This window comes from Solanum verrucosum, unplaced genomic scaffold (genome assembly GCF_900185275.1).
Source record: "Solanum verrucosum unplaced genomic scaffold, falcon-dt-bn FXZP01000138.1, whole genome shotgun sequence".
Taxonomy (NCBI): Eukaryota; Viridiplantae; Streptophyta; class Magnoliopsida; order Solanales; family Solanaceae; genus Solanum; species Solanum verrucosum.
In genome coordinates this window covers 1,872,317-1,891,538 of record NW_026020134.1, presented here as the reverse complement: position 1 = coordinate 1,891,538, position 19,222 = coordinate 1,872,317, and the positions used below count along the sequence as shown (strand labels likewise).

The following is a 19,222-nucleotide window of genomic DNA, read 5'->3' as shown; positions in this document are numbered from 1 at the left end:
AAATAACTTAATTATCACTTACTCCCTCCATCCTAGTTTATGTGATATATTTCAGATTTCGAGATTCAAACAAGTTTATCTTTGACCATAAATTTTCATATATCTTATAAATATTTTGAATTGTCAATTATTGTGACTTATACTATTTTTTACGTAGTTTACAAATATATAAATTTCAATCAAAAAAATGAATATTCAATGCACAAATTCTCGATCAAACTTAAATTGTTTGACTCTCAAAAAATAAAATGTATCGCATAAATTGAAACATGAGTATATACAAGCGAGAAGCACGTTAACTTGAGTCTACTATCTTTCGGTTGATCATTGTACAAATACAATAAGTTGTCATTATCTATTTATGACTCATAATTGAATATAGGCCTACCTAAAATTTACAATAAATGTTTGTATTTTTGTATAACAATGATAAAATATATTAGTCGATAAATATTAACAACAAAATGTAAACATACACTCACAAATTTAAAAGGAGGTCACTTTTAAATTGGCATGATCTATTCCCTTTTGCCAAATCAAAAGATTCATCCTCAATCTCATACCCATTCTGAACTAATGTCTTTTTGTCAAAGAATGCATATAAATATCTCACACTAAATCAATAATTTCCTATTAGATTTCAAATTAGATACATCATCCACATACATTTTATAATATAGAGACACATGGAGAGAAGCGAGTTAAAGTGACAACATATATCTTTTGATAATATTTACATATATATATTTGATACTAGATGTATGTTGAAATACAGATACATAAGAAAAGAGACGAGTGAGAGAGGGAGATAGGTGAGCGAGAGAGCAGAGATGCAAAAAGATTGGAGAGAAGCGAATGAGAGAGTCACTATATCTCAAATACATGCGAATCATACTTAGATACAGTGAATGCACAATGAAATTTGTGTTGTGTTTGTTGTAATATGGAAAAATTACAGAAATCTCACCTTTTAGTTTACTTATTACCATTATCCCCTATAAGTTTTATAAATTTCCAAAATCCCTCATTTTCGCGTATCAGATTAATGTATCAGCACTTGATTGTATCTCGTGCATCAGATTAGTGTATCATGTATAAAATGTACGTCAGATTGGTGTATCATGTATAAAATGTAATGTATCTTACGCATCAGATTAATGTATCATCGCTTATATTATTGTATCCGTTTGAGATTTCTGTATTTATAAACTTTTAAAGGATAGATTATAATTTTGCCTTAAAACTATGTGATTTCTGTAATTTGCGCTTGTAAATATTATCCCGTTAATCGAAAAATTGCGAAGTGAAAAAGATCTTATGGGTTTTAAGCCCAATAAGTATACTTTAGTTTGGTTTCAAAGTCCGGCCCAATATTTCTAACCCTTCTGTTTCTCTGTGCTTTACTTATATTTGTACATGGAAGAAAACCTAGCTTCTGTAAGGCGTCACTCTGTTCTTCTACTCTCATAAACCCTAGCCGCCCCTCGCCTCCCCCGCCCCCCCAATGGCTACAGCTGCCGCCATCCCCACCACCACGGTTCAAACATTCGAAAATGACATGGCTACTGACGGCGGTTCCGCCGCCACCCCTCTCCCCGCCGTCATGAAAGCTCCGATCCGACCTGACGTTGTAACCTACGTCCACGCCAATATCTCCAAAAATGCACGACAACCTTACGCCGTTTCGAGAAAGGCGGGTCATCAGACCTCTGCTGAGTCATGGGGTACTGGTCGTGCTGTATCTCGTATCCCCCGTGTTGCTGGTGGTGGAACTCACCGTGCTGGACAGGCTGCTTTTGGTAATATGTGTCGTGGTGGTCGAATGTTTGCTCCTACACAGATCTGGCGCCGTTGGCATAGAAAGATTCCGGTTAATCAGAAGCGATATGCGGTAGTTTCAGCTATTGCTGCTTCCTCAGTTCCTTCATTGGTTCTCGCCCGAGGACATCGTATTGAATCAGTACCAGAGCTTCCTCTGGTTGTTTCTGATTCCATTGAGGGAATTGAGAAGACTTCTAATGCTATCAAGGCGCTAAAGCAAGTGGGTGCTTATCCTGATGCCGAGAAGGCGAAGGATAGCCATGCTATTCGTACAGGAAAGGGTAAGATGAGGAATCGTCGCTACATTTCCCGTAAAGGTCCATTGATTGTGTATGGAACTGAAGGGGCTAAGTTGGTTAAAGCCTTCCGTAATATTCCTGGAGTGGAAATTTGCCATGTTGAGCGTTTGAATCTCTTAAAGCTTGCTCCTGGAGGTCATCTTGGACGGTTTGTTATCTGGACAAAATCAGCTTATGAGAAATTGGATGAGATTTACGGGTCATTCGACAAGCCATCTCAGAAGAAGAAGGGATACTTATTGCCACGTCCAAAGATGGTGAATGCTGACCTTGCTAGGATCATCAACTCGGACGAGGTACAATCGGTTGTGAGACCTATCAAGAAGGATGTGAAGAGGGCAACATTGAAGAAAAACCCACTTAAGAACCTGAATGTGCTGCTGAAACTCAACCCCTATGCAAAGACTGCAAAGAGAATGTCTCTTTTGGCTGAGGCTCAACGTGTCAAGGCTAAGAATGAGAAGCTTGACAAGAAGAGACACCAAATAACTAAGGTATGTCCTGCTAAACTTTTTCTAAAGTTAAGGACTTTGATACATAATCCAATATTTTTGTGTAGTTTTACACTTCATTGTTTAGTTTACTACTGTAGTGTTATATCTTTAGTGATGGTATAAGAAAATCAGCTAACTTACTAACATGAACTAATACTACAACAACAAAACCGTATAACCCCCGTGGGATCTTGGGAGGGTATAACGTAAGCGGACCTTACCCCTACCATCTTGGGTGGTAGAGATTGTTTCTGGTAATCGAAGTACCATTAAACAACATACATAAACATATTAATAATTTGCTGAATTTACCATAGTCATGACATTAGTTTTGGATTTTTCCTGTGTTCTGCACCCCTTTTTTCATATAGTTAACGGCATGTTCATGCCTGCTAGGGAAGCTAGTAGTAAGGTTTGTTTATGAACTGAGATCTGATCTTGGTGGTTCAGTTGCAAAACAATGCATAGATGGTAGTGCTAAGAAAGGAAGTCTTGAAGGGTAGGATACTGGTGGATTAAGTTTTAGTTTTTATTAGATATGGAATGTTGTTGTACTCCCTTTGTTCATTTTGTTTGGCTTGATTTTGAGTACGGGGTCAAATGAATTCGGGTATGCAATGCTCATTTTTTTTTGGAGATTATTCACGTCTCACATTATTGATCGTTTTTTTACTTTGCACGCCTCTTAAGAAATATTAATTAAGATTTTTGACTACAATCTTTCTTTAGTAAAAATATTTGTTCAATTTATTGTGTAATCTCCATTAATGAGTATTCAATTGCCAATATCAAATGAGTAGAAAATCTAGATAGACACTTGGGAATAAACTAAATTAACATTTTCAAGTAGTAACACCCATACTCAAGGACTTTGATATCAAGGGTAAAGTGGAAAAAATAATTTTGGTTTGACCTTCTAAAACGACAAATAATTTGTGAAACTATTTTTAGTAAGCAACAAATGAATTGAGACAGTAAAATTTGCATATTTAATAACTACATTAAAGTACGAAAAGTCATATTGTTGTTAATAATCTAAAATAGTACTCCTTCTGTCTCTATTGTTGCTTTTTATAAAAAAGTTGTCTCCAATTATTTGTCGTTTTAGAAGTTCAAGGTAAAATTAAGCCTCGATATAAAGTTTTTCTTGAAGACCGCAAAATCCTTGATTAGGGGGTGTTATTACTTCTTGAAGTTGTTAATTTAGTTTTTTGTTGATATATCGACAATTGCATACTCATTTCATTAATGGAGATGCACATAAATTTTGAGGAAATATTTAATGGAGAAAGATCATACCTTAAATATAGATATGATTAAAATAGTCAAAATTCCTCCTAATAAATATTTCTTAAGGGGCGTGTAAAGTGAAAGAGCGACATATGATTTGAGACGGAGTGAATAAAAAAAGTATTTGAAAAAATTATGATAAAAGAAAATATCCAGAAATTGTCCAAATACTCGTGCCATTCCAAAATAAATGAATTTTTGGGGTGTGACATACTGTTTAAGTGAGTTAATTGAACACATTAATTTGTCAATATTATCCCTTTGTAATTAATGGAATTCATGTCTTGAAAAAAATACTTCTTCCATTCCAATATGAATGATTTTCTAGTCCAAAATGAATGAATTTTTTCATAGTACAAAGCCCCCCACCCCCACCCCCACCCCCACCCATAGTTACGCTCGTCCTAACGAGCTTTTCAACATTTTTACATTTTCTTGGAATATAGTATTAAAAAGTGTGTTTTTCAAGACATGAATTGTTCTATTACAAAAGGATAATATCCAATTACCCTTTGATTAATATCTTTAATTAACTTTCTTAAGGGGTGTGTCACACCTCAAAAAATAATTTATTTTGGAATGGAGGGAATAATATAATACTCCTAGGAAATTTAAAATAGTTGAAAAACCACATTAAAAAGAAGTGTAATATTGGAAAAAAAATAATTATTACATCTTTGGACTTCAAAAAAATTCTTCATTTTAGACCATTTAAAAGGTAATAGAAATTCATTTATATTCGAATGGAGCGAGTAGTAATTATGACAAATAAATTGAAATAGAGGGATAGTAGTAAACTAAAACAAATTAGAAGGGAGGAATGTTAATTTCCAGATGAGTTAAACACATGAGTTTTTTTTTGTGTTAAAGAGTAAAACTGACTTAATATACTGCATATATTGACTGAATATTGTTTTGTTGAAAGAAAGAAAAAGAACTGCGTTGATATAAAAAAGCACATAATTTAGTGAAAAACTGAAAAAGTTGCATTTCAGTTTTCCTGCCACTGAACTTTTTTCCACGAAATTGGTATTGGTTCGATATTGATTTCACTAACATCACAACACAATTCTATTTTGCTTTGAAACCTGAGTTTGGTTGTGCATTATGTTACTCAATTTTCTGCATCATATTTGACAGGAGGAGGCATCAGCTATCAGAGCAGCAGGCACATCTTGGTTCAAGACTATGATTTCAGATTCTGATTACACCGAATTCGAGAACTTCACAAAGTGGCTTGGCGTTACACAGTAAATGATCATTTTTGTTTTGAGGTGATGTTAGAAACTATTTTGTTTAATTGTTGGTTCAGTCTGTGATCTTCTTTCTGGTTTTGATGGTCCAAGCTGAGATTAAGTGGGAGGGAAACTATATCCTCAAGTTACTTGCAAATTCTTCCCCTGACCACATTTTGTTGTCAAGTTTCCCTTTTAGTTGATAGATTATTAAGAGATATGGTATTAAGTATTATTTGGTTCTACAACATTGCATGCGTGACTTATTGATTTCCCGATCTTTTTATCGTCTCTGTATGTTCCTCTATTAAAGCAAATTTCCTAAGCTTCCTTTCCCCTGAAAATCATGGATAGTAGTCTCTAAAGATATCGTTTTGATCGAGGAAATTTCAGTATCAGTGATTGTAAGAACTAATTTGTGTCAATATTTCCAAATTTTGGTGTACCAACAGCACAAATATGCTACTCCTTCTGTCTTATTTTATGTGAGATAGTTTGACTTGACACGTAGTTTAAGAAAAAAAGTAAGATTTTTGAAACTTGTGGTTCAAAATGAATGATAAAAAATTGTGTGGTTGTAAATTATTTCATTAAGACATTTTATATAGAAACGTGTCATTTTTTTTAGATTAATTAAAAAGGAAAATAAGTCACATAAATTGGGACAAAGGGAGTATATGTCAGTGACTGTGCTTGCCATTGCAAAAGCTAATTTTATTTAGACACTCAAACTATTTCTATTCATATTGAGTACAGGAATGAAGTACTGCTATTAGATACTTTTGGTTCATGTTTTAGAAACGTTTCAATGCGTGTTCACAAGGAACATGTATGGGGTTTAATGGCTTATTGAGGTTATTTTAAATGGTTAACTTATTTACGTGATGAATGTTTCAAAACAGGATGATTAGTAAGGAAAATGTGGACAACTTTAATGACATACATTCTAGGGGTGTGCAAAAACCGAACCGACCGATAAACCGAACCGATAAAAATGTTATTGGGTTATTGGATTAACGGTTATTTAATGGTTTTACAAAAAAAAATTATTGGGTTATTGGTTCCTTATTGGTTTTTTAATGGTTTAGCATATTCAAAAACCGAAAACCGATAAACCGAACCGATAATACTTAAAATCGAACCGAACCGACCGATACACATCCCTAATACATTCAGCTCAAAATGGTGTAATTCAAAACTCATCATATCCAACATACTCGATCTGCCTTAATTACTTGTCAATTTTAACTAATTAAGAAAAGATAATATTTTTTTATCTATTATACCCTCAATTAATTAATTTTGATAAATGTAGAACTTCTTGAAAATCTTAAATTTTTAAGAGAAAATTGTATGAAATAACAAACTATTAATTTAAATTAAATGTTATAATCATAGTTTATTTTATTTGTAATTCGCAACAAACATTCCATTTTTTTGCCATTTGATTCGGTATACAATTATCCATTCGATATACAAATGTATAAAATGCATTTGTGTAAAACGAGAGAAAAGTGTATAAATAAATACAAATATTTTCGTCCTATACACTTATATAATTATACAAATACAGATCTTATTATACAAATTACAATGTATAATTGAATTTATACAAAACTGAACAATTTGTATAAAATTGGATATATCTAGCGAATTATACAAATCAAAAGCTCCATTGCAAACATAAAATTTGCTATGGAGCGCAATTATGCAAACTATAGTTATAACATACAAATATGATTTTTATGTTTGTTATATGTGAAAGTTGCTTAATTTTTAATTCATCAACTTCATAATTAATACTCCCTCTGTCCCTATTACTTGTCCATATTTCCTCTTTTAGTTGTCCCTATTTACTTGTCCATTTTGACAGATCAAAAAAGGACAAAAAAAAATTCTATTATACCCTCAATCAATACTTCTTGAAAATATTTAAGTTTTAATTCGTCCATTTTGAAACAAGACAATATTTATTATACTTAGGGAGTGACATAACCCTTTAAGTTACCCAAAAAAACATTTCGTTAGTTCAACAGAAATGATTGTAATTTTTTTTTACTTAAACTCAAGTGCTAACCTTCTCTCTGTCATTTGTGGCTCTCACGCAGTGAACCCACTAAAATATGAAAAGTTGTCATAAATAAATAAACTGATTTACTTCTACTCCCTATGTCCCTAATTACTTGTCTACTTTTTAAATGACACACTTATTAAGACAACACTGATTAGCATAGTAAAGTTATCATTTTACCCCTATTAATTAGAGGTGTGCATTCGATTTTTCGGTTTGGTTTTTCACTATTCGGTTTGGATTTTTCGATTTTTGGTTTTGTAAAAGTGTAATCCAATCCGATCTAAAAGAAATTTGGTTTGGTTTTTCTCTATTTGGTTCGGCTTTTTTCGGTTTGGTTATTCGGTTATGTCAATAATTAATAACATAACCAAAGTAATAATATTAAATCTCTTAAATATACTTTATAATATAAATAATAAGTAAAACTTAAAACACAATACTTATAATTATACCTATTATAGATGTTCAAATATAAAATATAAACGTAATCATGATGAAAGACAATAACCAAAAAGGGACAAAAGTGGTTAACTCCAACTTAATTCTAAACCTAAACATTTATATATATATATAGACACACACATATAATTCGGTTTTTTTATTTTTATTTTTTAAAATCCAAAATCAAACAAAGTAATTTATTAATCCAAAACCAATCCGAAAAACCAATCCAAATAAAAATTCGGTTTGATTTGGTTTGGTTATTCGGTTTAATCCGAATAATGCACACCCCTACTATTAATAATGATTCCAAAATCAATTTACTCATTAAAGCCATTATCCAAATTTCAAAGATGAGATAGCTAATCACTGCGTAAGAGCCACAAATGACAGAGAGAAGGTTAGCACTTGAGTTTAAGTAAAAAAAAGGGAAAAGGGTAAAAAATACCCCTCAACTTTGGTTTAATGTTTGACTTTACCCTTGCCGTTAAAATGAAATTAATTTTACCCCTCCCGTTACTAATTTCACCAAAATTACCCCTCATTAGACGGAATTCCCAAAATTGACCCAAATTATCCATTTTTAAAAAAAAATAATTTATTCCCTATTTTTAACCCAATGACCCGACCCCTCTAGGATAACCCGATTAACCCAATGCCCTGTTACCCATTCCCATTTACCCATTCTCTCTCTTTGAATAGATAATCTCTTAAAAAAACCATAGGGGAAAAAAGATAAACCAAAGACCTCTGGATTTCTTCTATCATTGCAGAAGAAGGGCTTCTACTATCTGCAACTTCCACATCTTCATCTCCCCAATCGTACACAGATTCAATTACTAGAAGCAGTTGATCATCCAGATACCTCCGCAAACAACATTGGCTCTTGACTTCCATCTATACTACCTTCCGCTCCCTCACACTGTCCCCGCCCATCGCCACCTCCGCCGTCGAATCTCTCCTCTGATTTCCACGATGATCGATCGCAGCGACGATAGCACACAACACAAATGATAGGGCAAGTAGCACAAAACAAAGAAAGAAGAAGAGGAGAGCAGAGAGAGAGACAAATGTAACGCCGGAAGCGGCGACGATTTAGCCAAGAGGTGAGAATCATCGTGGAATGGGAAATCGAAAATGAATTTTGAATTGTTGGGCGATTTTCATGTCGAATTGGAAGGAAATTTTGGGAATAAGGGTTGTTGTTGTGGGAATAGGTAACAAGGCATTGGGTTAATTGGGTTAACCGGGTTATCCTAGAGGGGTCGGGTCATTGGGTTAAAAATAGGGAATAGTTTTTTTTTAAAATTTGGGCAATTTGGGTCAATTTTGGGAATTTCGTCTAATGAGGGGTAATTTTGGTGAAATTAGTAATGGGAGGGGTAAAATTAACTTCATTTTAACGGAGAGGGTAAAGTCGAACAATAAACCAAAGTTGAGGGGTATTTTTGACCCTTTTCCCAAAAAATATTACAACCACTTCTGTTGAACTAACAAAATGCTCTTTTGGGTAACTTAAAGGGTTCACTCCCTAAATATAATAAATATTGTCTTGTTTCAAAATTAATGAATTAAAACTTAAATATTTTCAAGTATTGATTGAGGGTATAATAGCAAATTTTTTTTTGTCCTTTCTTGATTTGGCAAAATGAACAAGTAAATAGGGACAACCAAAAGAGGAAATATGGACAAGTAATTAGGGACCGAGGGAGTATTATATAACACTACACATGAAATTTAGAGTACATTGTTCATCATAACTCATCAATGCACACCTTATCTATATTTTTAGAACCATCAAAACATCTCACAATCAAATTATTGTCATAACCAGGATCCTGGGGACTCACAACATCACTAAAATTTAAACCAGTCATTAACACAAACTCCTCCAACCCAATACACATTTTGACACCATTCAACTCAACCCATAATTCTCATGATATACCCCCTCAACAAGAAGTAACAAATTAATTGGTTATGTACACCAACATGTGTTCCTAAGCATACCCAACTGTTTCTTTTTTATGACCATGGTGTCCAGGCCAGCATATCCAACTGTTTTGACGACGGATTTTCATTCAAATCTTCTATAATGACAACATTTACGTGAACACTGTACTTTGATGTGATAATTTCAGGCTTATTTATGTATAGACCCCAACGCCATGGAAAATCACAAGTATACTTGTACTATAAATGAATAGTTTAACCAGACAATTAAGAAAACATCTCAGAATCATGTGTGTATGAACAATAATCTGGTATAACCAAGCAAGTTTCTTGAAGAACTATCCAGGATTTCCAAATTTGATATGGTAACTAGGAAAATAGAATAAACAACCTGCTATATTTAGTTAGCTTGTGTTGTCAATATATATAACTTAAATCATATCACAAAACCTTAGCACACTAAAAAGGGTATAATTCATATCAAATTAGGCTATAAATTATAACCTGACCTAGATCTTCTCCTCCTCCTGCCACGCTGTTGCATGAGCCAAAATAAGAGCACAAGACCTAATAATATTAGCAAAAGTTCATAAGAATAATGACTGAATAAGAAAACTGTGTTAATAGATCAAATAGTACAAAATTTGCACTTACCAATTATGGCAACAATTGGCACAAACCAATGACTAGCAACTAGTAGTAGTAGAGGCATGTCAATCTGCAGTTACGGATAACGAAATTAGCTATTATATATGTTAAAAGAAGTTTCACAAACAAATGACTGCTAAAATGTTTCTTACATCATCTTTGTAAACTGAACTCCAGTACTTGTTCTCAAGAGAGTCACCATTCTTCTGAGCTGAATTAGTTTCAACAGTAGAACTGAGACCTGTACCCAAGTTATTGACAGGATAGGCGGGCAATCTGCGGTTCTTTCCCCAGGCCTGTAAATTGTAACCCTTTGTTCCCCATACTTCAAATCTTGAGTCCCGCTCGCAGATCAACTCCTTTCCAACAACTCTAGAATACATAGAAAAATTCACATCTGTTCTGCGGGATGGTAACTTGTTATTGTCGACATATAATGGTGTATTTTGTGTAACTGAATCTGAGAAAAGTACAGGATCTTTTTCATTTCTGCTAGTAAAATCTAATATTTTCTTCAGAAGCCAATAACAATCAGCAACCATATGACTGCTGTCCAAACAGTTAGAGTCCCCATATACTGCAATTCGACCCCCACCAACCTCCAAAAGACCAAGAATAGGTGAATCTGTCTGCATTCATCAGATATATTGCAAGTTAGATAGACAGTGACAGGAATTCTATTATCACTGGCAAAAGGTTCTTCATTGGAAAAATTATATTTTTCTTCCAGCGTATTTTGTGCAATTTAAAGCAAGCAACATCAAAATACTTATTTGTTTATGATAATGAATGCTGAAAAACAATTCTACTTCTAACGAAAGGCATGCTCCCGTCCAAAACAGCACATGTGTACTCACGCTTACAGAGAGCTATCTCACTTCGAACTGCAGCCTCACAGAGATACTCAATATTAGTTCACGAATAAGCTAAAAGAGAGAAGTTATGACTGGTGCCATCTAAACTCTTACTAAAGAATCGTGTGGCCCCTATGAACCTAAATGAGAAGGATAGGCCAAGATTATTTTTTTAATGAACAGGCCTCTTAGCTCACCTAGGCCATGCCAGGTAATACGGCATTCTGAGTGGTCTTGCTCTGCGGTCTATCTAGGAATGGAAAGCTGTGCACGTATCCACCGCTCGGGAACTTCAAAATGTCAGTCCCAGATGCATACCGATTCTGTTTACCGGAGAAGACAAAATCACCATTCAGAATTTTATCACCAAATGCAATCCCAAAGGTAGCCAAAAGATCATTTAAAGCAGGAACATTGGCACCTCCCGTAACTGGTGTCCACCAGCTATGTGTATTACCATCAAAGAACCTCATCTTAATCATTGCATCCACATTATACCAGTCAGCAATTACAGCCAGACCAAGACCTGAATTAATGACATCATCCCTTAGCTTCTTTATCTCTTCGGGGAAGTATGAGAAGCGTCGCATACTGATTCGCATCAAAACAAGTAAGAGGGGAGCTGAGAGTTTCGATATAGTATCCAGCATCTCTTAGCATGTCAAACAGTGAATGAAAAGTTGTATGCAGGTGATCTCCATGCCAGTCAAGTAAATCATTCCTAACATCAAAGGAATCTATCGGAATATAGCCTGGTGGATACTTAATACTGTGAAATTGATCCCATAATATCCATACAGATCTTGATGGTGTAGGAATCACTTGCAGTTTCAGGTGCAAGGCACAGGTACTACTTCGCCGACTCTTTTCACCTACAGCTGGTGGGCTGTAGATTTTGACAGTTATGTTGCCTTCAATTTCTCCTGAAAACTGAGCTCCTTCTTCCTTAATTTGCATGTGTAGTGCTAGATAACCACTCCATGGACAAATGACATCTGAATAAGTAAAACGGATGCTAACAAGGTTACCTTCATGATTGGAAGGATGCCATGTAGGTGGGCTCTCAACATAACCAATTACACCCATTCCATTTAAAATAGTAGCATTAAATATAACTGGCATTGCACCCACATAAAGTGGCTGACGGCAAAATGGCCAAGAGTAAGGGCAATCAGTGTTATCAAGAACACTGGGAAAGATGCTTGCTCGAGGTTTATAGCTATTCAAAATTTCATGACTCCAACCTATCATTAACGTTAAAGGTTAACAAAAGAATAACTAATGCACAGAATATCATTGAGCAGCAAGCATAAATAAGCTCACAAGTTAACCCTGCCAGCACCCTGCTCATATAAGTTGGGACCAGAAAGCTTTGTTGCCCCCTCAACCAACGCTTGCTTGATGCTGGCTGGATTTAGAATTCCCTTTTGCTTGTTCTCAGGGATGATGCTAACAAGGAGGCATGCTATGCCAGCAACCACAGGACTGGCCACACTTGTGCCAGATAATCTTTTACAACCTGTGCTGATTTTGGATCCCATAATCTCATGTCCATAAGCAACAAGGTCTGGCTTCACACGTCCATAACTGCCAAGGCACAGTCCATGAGTTACAAATCTATGGTTTGATCAGATAAGTGTTTTATTGAACTGTTATTAGAAAGGCAAGCAACAACAACTGCGACCTCAGTCCCAAACAAGTTGGGGTTGGCTATATGAATCTTCACTAACCATGTTTCTCCATTAAACTCATCTCAGGACAATATTGCACAAAATAAAATAAAAAGTACTAGAAGTTCTCTATATCTTCTACTAGCATATAAATCTCTGACAGGGCTAAGAAACTCCTAGAAAGTGTAGGATAAACATACTAACTTGTTCGAATAGCAAAAAGCCTAAAGAATTGAAAGGAAAAAAAAAACACTAACCACTTTTGAATTTCTTATTTTCATGACACAATCATCAACAAAGAAAAAAGGCAAAAAAAAGAAGCAAAGACCCTAATTGTGACTATCTTCTATTTCAGGTTTACAGCTCATCTGTCTTCCTTCTCTTTTTCCTTGGAAGCTGAGTGTACTGCAAAAAGAGGCATTTCAACAGCTGTTATGTTCCTATTCATCAAACAACATTTTTTCCATTTTTAATCCATCATTTTCCACTCAGCAGAAGTTCACTCGAAACATCACAACTATGGATAGAACAAAGCTCATAAAATGCTGGTTTGTTTCAGAAGAGTTGATCTTTAAGGGCATCTTCTTTTAATGGGGCTGGTACATCCAAACACACTCATTGACTCCATATGTGATCATATACATAACATAAACTTAAATACAGAGAAGGAGAGGGCAGAAAAATAAAGGATTAGTCTGTATAAAGATTATACTTCACAGAAAAGAATATTCATAAGCAAAAAAAAGACAGCATACCCATGAGGAATTTCCCAGGTACTCATGCTACGTGAAGAAAATGAGGCTACATGATCACTATAATCAATAGCACCAACACCAATAACATCACTTTGATCTGCAGGGTTGGTTAGAGTACCATAAAGTGGTCCATCATTTCCGATAGCCGAAACCATGATCATGTTGTTTGCAGTAAGCTCCCAAACCTAGCAAAAAATATTGATTACAGTCATCAATATAAAGCAGCTAAGAAGAAAGACTCTAGAGGGTAAGATTTTAGAATAAATAGAAGTAACACAAAACACATAAACTGCAAGTTAAGCAAGCATAAGAAGAGTGACGTTGAGGTGGGACTAGACGAGAGCGCCATACCTAAATGCATACCATTTATCTAGGCTCAATTTTCTAGGACAGTAGTATGATAAAAGAAGATGTATCACATCAAATTTAACCAAGATGGTAAAAATTGAGTGCTACACAATTTAATGCGATAAGAGGGTACCTAAAAAACCAAGTTCATAGAATGGTTATAAGGCTAGCAATGCTATGCCTGAGTAAATGTTGGTCTTTATATAGAGAAGATGAGCGTCATTGAAATGGAGACATTAAGCTAAATGTACGATAATACAAGATAGCACAAAACCATAGAAATGATCGCATCTCGCAGAAGGTGTAAGTAACACATTTAAAGGATAAAATAAGGGAATGTCATTTGAGATGGTCTTGTCATGTCCTAAATAATCCTCAAAATGTGCTGTTCCTAAGATGTGAAACCATGATAATTGGAGGTGTTAAAAGAGGCTAGGGATATCTACAATCTTCTCTTGGAATTCATACAAACTTAGCAATAGAACACAATAGAAGCAAAAGATCTATATGAACGGCACTAACTAGTAAGAATTAAGCTGTAGTCATGCTGGTGCGCTTATATTAGGTCTAATGCTTACTAGGAGCTTCTTTAATCTGTCAAGAAATTTGCATTTTAGTAGAAAAAGAACCTCTAGAATTATAGATGTCCATGCTATTGAATATTGGATGACAAAAAATGGGGCAGAATGGATGGTGAGGACTCATATAGCCATTCTAACTAGTTAGGAATTGAGGCGTAATTATAGTTCTTGTACATTTCATCAATATAAAGGTGAAAATTTCTGCTAACATTGTTTCGGGTCCTGCTGGAAATAATGCTAATTTCAGTGAAATGACAGGCTTAAAATCTCAGGATTGTTTCTACGAAAAAGAGTACTAAATTAATATTTCCTCTATCTCAATTTATCGTTTTATGAGAGTCAAACAGTTTAAGTTTGACCGGAAATTTGCGCATGGAATCTTCGAATTTTTTGAAATGAAATTTATATATTTGTAAACTATGTTAAAAGTACCATAAGTCACAATAGTTGACAATTCAAAATATTTAAAAGATATATGAAAAATTTACGGTCAAAGATATACTTGTTTGAATCTCGAAATCCGAAAAGTTCCACATAAATTGGGACGGAGGGAGTATATAATCCTTGTGAATAAGATCTCCATGACATAGTTCAGTCTGCGAAATTAATAGATCTAATGAAACATATGCACCAACAAGCTCATGAAGCTAATTAAAATCCATGCACTAAATAAGGAAATATAATATTAGCATGATGACAACTAAAATCAAACTTCTTAAACATCCCAGACCACAAATAACATGGAAACTTAGACGATAATTTTGTTGAGCAATGTAACAGAAAAATCATTTCAATGCCCATGCTGTAGACAAAATGCACCCAGTACCATACCACATAAAAACAATAAAAATAAACTAATAGATCAGTGACCTGATGGCCTCACCTTTTCCACAAAAGGGAGATCCAAATAATCAGGTCCACCTATGCTCAAATTCAGCACATCCATGTTGGTTGCAATTGCATAATTAAATGCATCAAGAAACCACGATGTGTAAGAGACCTGCAATAAACTGAACAGACATTTCTCATAAACAGACATTTAGCAAGGAATCAAGTGGATGTAAAGTAGTTACATACGAGAGTCATGGTTAACTCCTGAAACACAAACTCCTTTCCTAAGTCAGGGAGTTAACCAGAAAGCAAAAATATGGTTTCTAAACTATAGTGAGGGAGCTGATGAAAGGACTGGCTTTTGATAACAGGAACCATCATTAGCACTAAGCAAGTATCAAATTTATATAAAAGAGCAGTACAATAAATCAGAGTCACTAATCTAAGGCACGAGATTGTTGCAGTCTTGCTCTTTTGGGGGCATGATGAGGCTTTTCTTTCTTAAAATGTTTAAGTAAGCAGAAACTTGAAGATCCACTACCTGTGCATCTGTAAATACACGGAAAGCATAGATCTCTGTGTCTGGAGCAAAACCGAGGCATTCTTCATCCTGATCAGAAATGACACCAGCTACAAATGTCCCATGTCCTACATTGTCGTTTAATGTATCTTCATTGGTCCAATTTGTGCGTTCCTGAAAATTAATCAGGTATCAAGCCCATTGTCTGTTATTGATGAGGTAAAGATAGTAACAAGATATATGCACTGACACAATGTAATTGAAAATGTCAAGCTTCAAACCACACTGAATCTAAGTGAAGCATTTCTTTGATACAAAATTTAGTAAAAGGAGACAAGATACCTTGATATTACGAATATGCAGGTGACCTGCCCGAATACCTGTATCAAAAATTGCCATTTTGACTTTAGCACCAGTAACCCCTTTTGACCAAAGTTCATGTGCCCCCAAAGGGAAGTGACTTGAGATTTCTGCAAAATAATCATACAGGATAGACAAAAACAAGTTTATTAAGAAAATGTAGGGAACAACAATGTTCAATGTATAGAGCAGCAACATCATACTCGGTCACTCAAAGAATGCACTCAAAGCTTTTCAAAAAGGAAGTTAACTTTGTTTTTATCCTTGAGTGCCACCAGGAAGAAACAATCAATTTGAAGTTATGGATACGAACACTCATTCAGGAAACTTACATAAGAAAGAAAGCAGAAGTAGGGAAGAGTCAAACTGCATATCACAGTTCTTATCCCTCCAATGACCCCAAAACAGCACAATAATATGATTCTGATTATTGACTTTCATAACCAGACCTCATGTGTAGATGTTTTTGATACCAAGTAGGACAGCTACAATTCGTTCAACAAGCAAAGGAATGGCCACACCAACATATAGCCCATGATGAGACACATGATGTGTCTCTAGCAAAGCTTTGAGCTAGTTTTCTAATGGAATGCCTGCTTATATGTAAAACCTTTGTTTCTGCTAAATGCTCTTTGGAAGAGCCAAACAAGAGCAAAGGTAGATGATAAAAACACAATTATGGTTGAGGAAAGCAAACACATATACCATAGAAAAACGACAAACTTTACTTTTTCCTTATAACAAAACTTTCACATATAATTTTATGACGCATCCAAATGATAATCTCCACCACAGAATTCTATAAAAATAGTATGTACAAAAAGCGCTAGCGATCCTTCAAGACAACCTTCAAACACTTGTCCGACAAGATTTTCCGACATCTTTTGGGTAGAATTTCAACTTTTTCAAGTAGTTCAGGGTTTGGCATGACTCACAATGAAGTTACTTGAATCTGTGAATTATTTGGTGGTTTATGTCGCTGACATAGTTGTCATTGACAGTGAAAAATACTAATGATACATCTAAGACCTGGCAATTTTTTGTACTTTCTAGGCATCAACGTTGTGCAAAACAAATCAGGTATTGTCATTTCACTGCCTAAGTATGCCCTGAAAACCTTGTAGACATAAAAATGACAAATTATAGACCGATTCACACTCTTAGATCTGATTCAAGCAAGTTAAAGTGAGGCTCTTATGATTTAAGGATATATATGCAATTCTAGTTAGAGGTCATTTGGTATCTTGAAAGAGTAAATAAACAAATCATGGTTGGTAGATCCAGTGCAAAAGCAAAATATTGGGCCATGGCAGAGAAAACTTGCAGAACTGTATGGATCAAAGAGTCACTCAAAGATCGAAACTTACAGTGATCAATAAGATGGAATTTATGTGCAATAATCAAGTTTCTCTTCCTATTTGCATTTGGTGTGTCATGAAAGAATTAAGCAAATAAATGAATTGTCACTTTGTCAGGGATACGATAATCTCATAATCTCAGAAGACATTCTCGCGAAGTTCTTGCTCAGATTGTAGATATATTCACAAGTTCTGTATGTAGTTACATATGTCACTACATATATGGACGGGCTAGAAGGGGAGTGTCGGATAGTCAAGTGCAGATACGTAAATGTAAATAGTTGTGCTTCTTATAAGTGCCCCACTTGAGAAAAACAGCTACGCATTGTAAATTGAGCCCATAAAAGGAATCAGTCATAATACATTAGTATTCACGTATTCTCTAATCTTTCTCTTATTTTTTTTCGATCGGAAGTCTCAAATCAAGGAGAATTACCAGAAGAATAGACACTTGATAAGACCAAAATAGGAAAAGGACAAAGACAAAAGGTAACTAAAAGAAATTAATTTCCTATGAACATTTACAGTGCAACACAGTTGACCGCATCATAGACAAATACCAAAGGTAACCGAAAGAGATTAATCTCCTATGAACATATACAATGCAGCACAGTTGACCGTATCATATGTTATAATCACAAAAAGAAAGATAGCATGCATTCCAACAACATAGATTGCCAGTAAATTATGCATAACAAAGCACAATAACATTAGATGTCTGTTCCAGCTAATCTTCAATTTACTAGTGTTGGCCACCGCATAGTTTTGATCTTCACTGAAAGACATAGCAGTAAACATCTTCCCAGGCCTTTTCTTCCCATTAGCAAAAGCCCCAATCTTCTCTTCAAGAACTATCCTTTGATAGCTCAAATCCAATGAAACGTCTTTTACAAGATTCAATTCTATGAACTTTTCTAGCAAAAGTTCTTTCACTGACTCATCAATTGCCACCAAACCAAAGTCAGTAGGAAATCTTGCAGCCGGATTTTTCCTCTCAATCCATTCAGCTTCCTTAAAATAATAGAATCGAACAATATAACAGATTGTTGCTTCTGTTGATCCTGCCAGTCATCAGAGCCGCTAGCAATAAATGGCTCAAACTCTACTGATTCAGGCATAATTAGTGTTCGGCATTGAGGAAACTTCGGGAGGTGAACGAATAAAGATGAGTCAAACCGGATGAGTGTATACACCAGAAGCAAGGGGATAAGAGAGAAGGTGAAGAATGATTTTTTAGGAGTTTCAAGAATGATTATATTCCCATTAGAGCAACGAGGTGTAACCAAAGCCCAAAGGTTTTAGCCTATACTTGAGCACAATCAAAATTCTGTAATCTAGTTTGCCCTTATACTTGAATGATAAAAAATTGCTATAATTGGAACTTCCATATACCAATCCTCAAGGGTCCACCTGCTTCAGTTGATGCATGTCCTCAGCTAACAGTAAAATCACAACCTATGATAAATACTCAGCTTGTAACAAGGCCTGCCTTCTTGAAGGTTGAAAAGAGATGCATCATTAGCTTGAGATAAATTCAACTGAAAAAGAACTAAATTCCATAACAAGTGATCAAATGAGAAATTAAAACAATCCAGTGCTGGCAGCCTGGCAATAAAAGGTATCTCATGGCCTTATTTTAAAGGTATCTTAAAAAACAAAATATGATGAAAAAAAGGTTCAACCTTTGGTA

General features: G+C 34.9%; 1 protein-coding gene and 1 pseudogene across 1 annotated transcript; one reads left to right on the top strand and one right to left on the bottom strand.

Annotated features, from left to right (window-relative positions):
* Positions 1 to 1,437: 1,437 nt before the first annotated feature.
* LOC125827439 (60S ribosomal protein L4-1-like) lies at positions 1,438 to 5,407 on the top strand. The gene is made up of 2 exons (XM_049506753.1): positions 1,438 to 2,614; positions 5,045 to 5,407. The coding sequence occupies exons 1-2, from the start codon at positions 1,505 to 1,507 to the stop codon at positions 5,156 to 5,158; spliced, it is 1,224 nt and encodes a 407-aa protein (XP_049362710.1). The 5' UTR covers positions 1,438 to 1,504; the 3' UTR covers positions 5,159 to 5,407.
* A 2,910-nt stretch (positions 5,408 to 8,317) lies between these two features.
* On the bottom strand, positions 8,318 to 18,824 carry LOC125827478 (subtilisin-like protease SBT6.1; annotated as a pseudogene).
* Between the last annotated feature and the right edge of the window lie 398 nt (positions 18,825 to 19,222).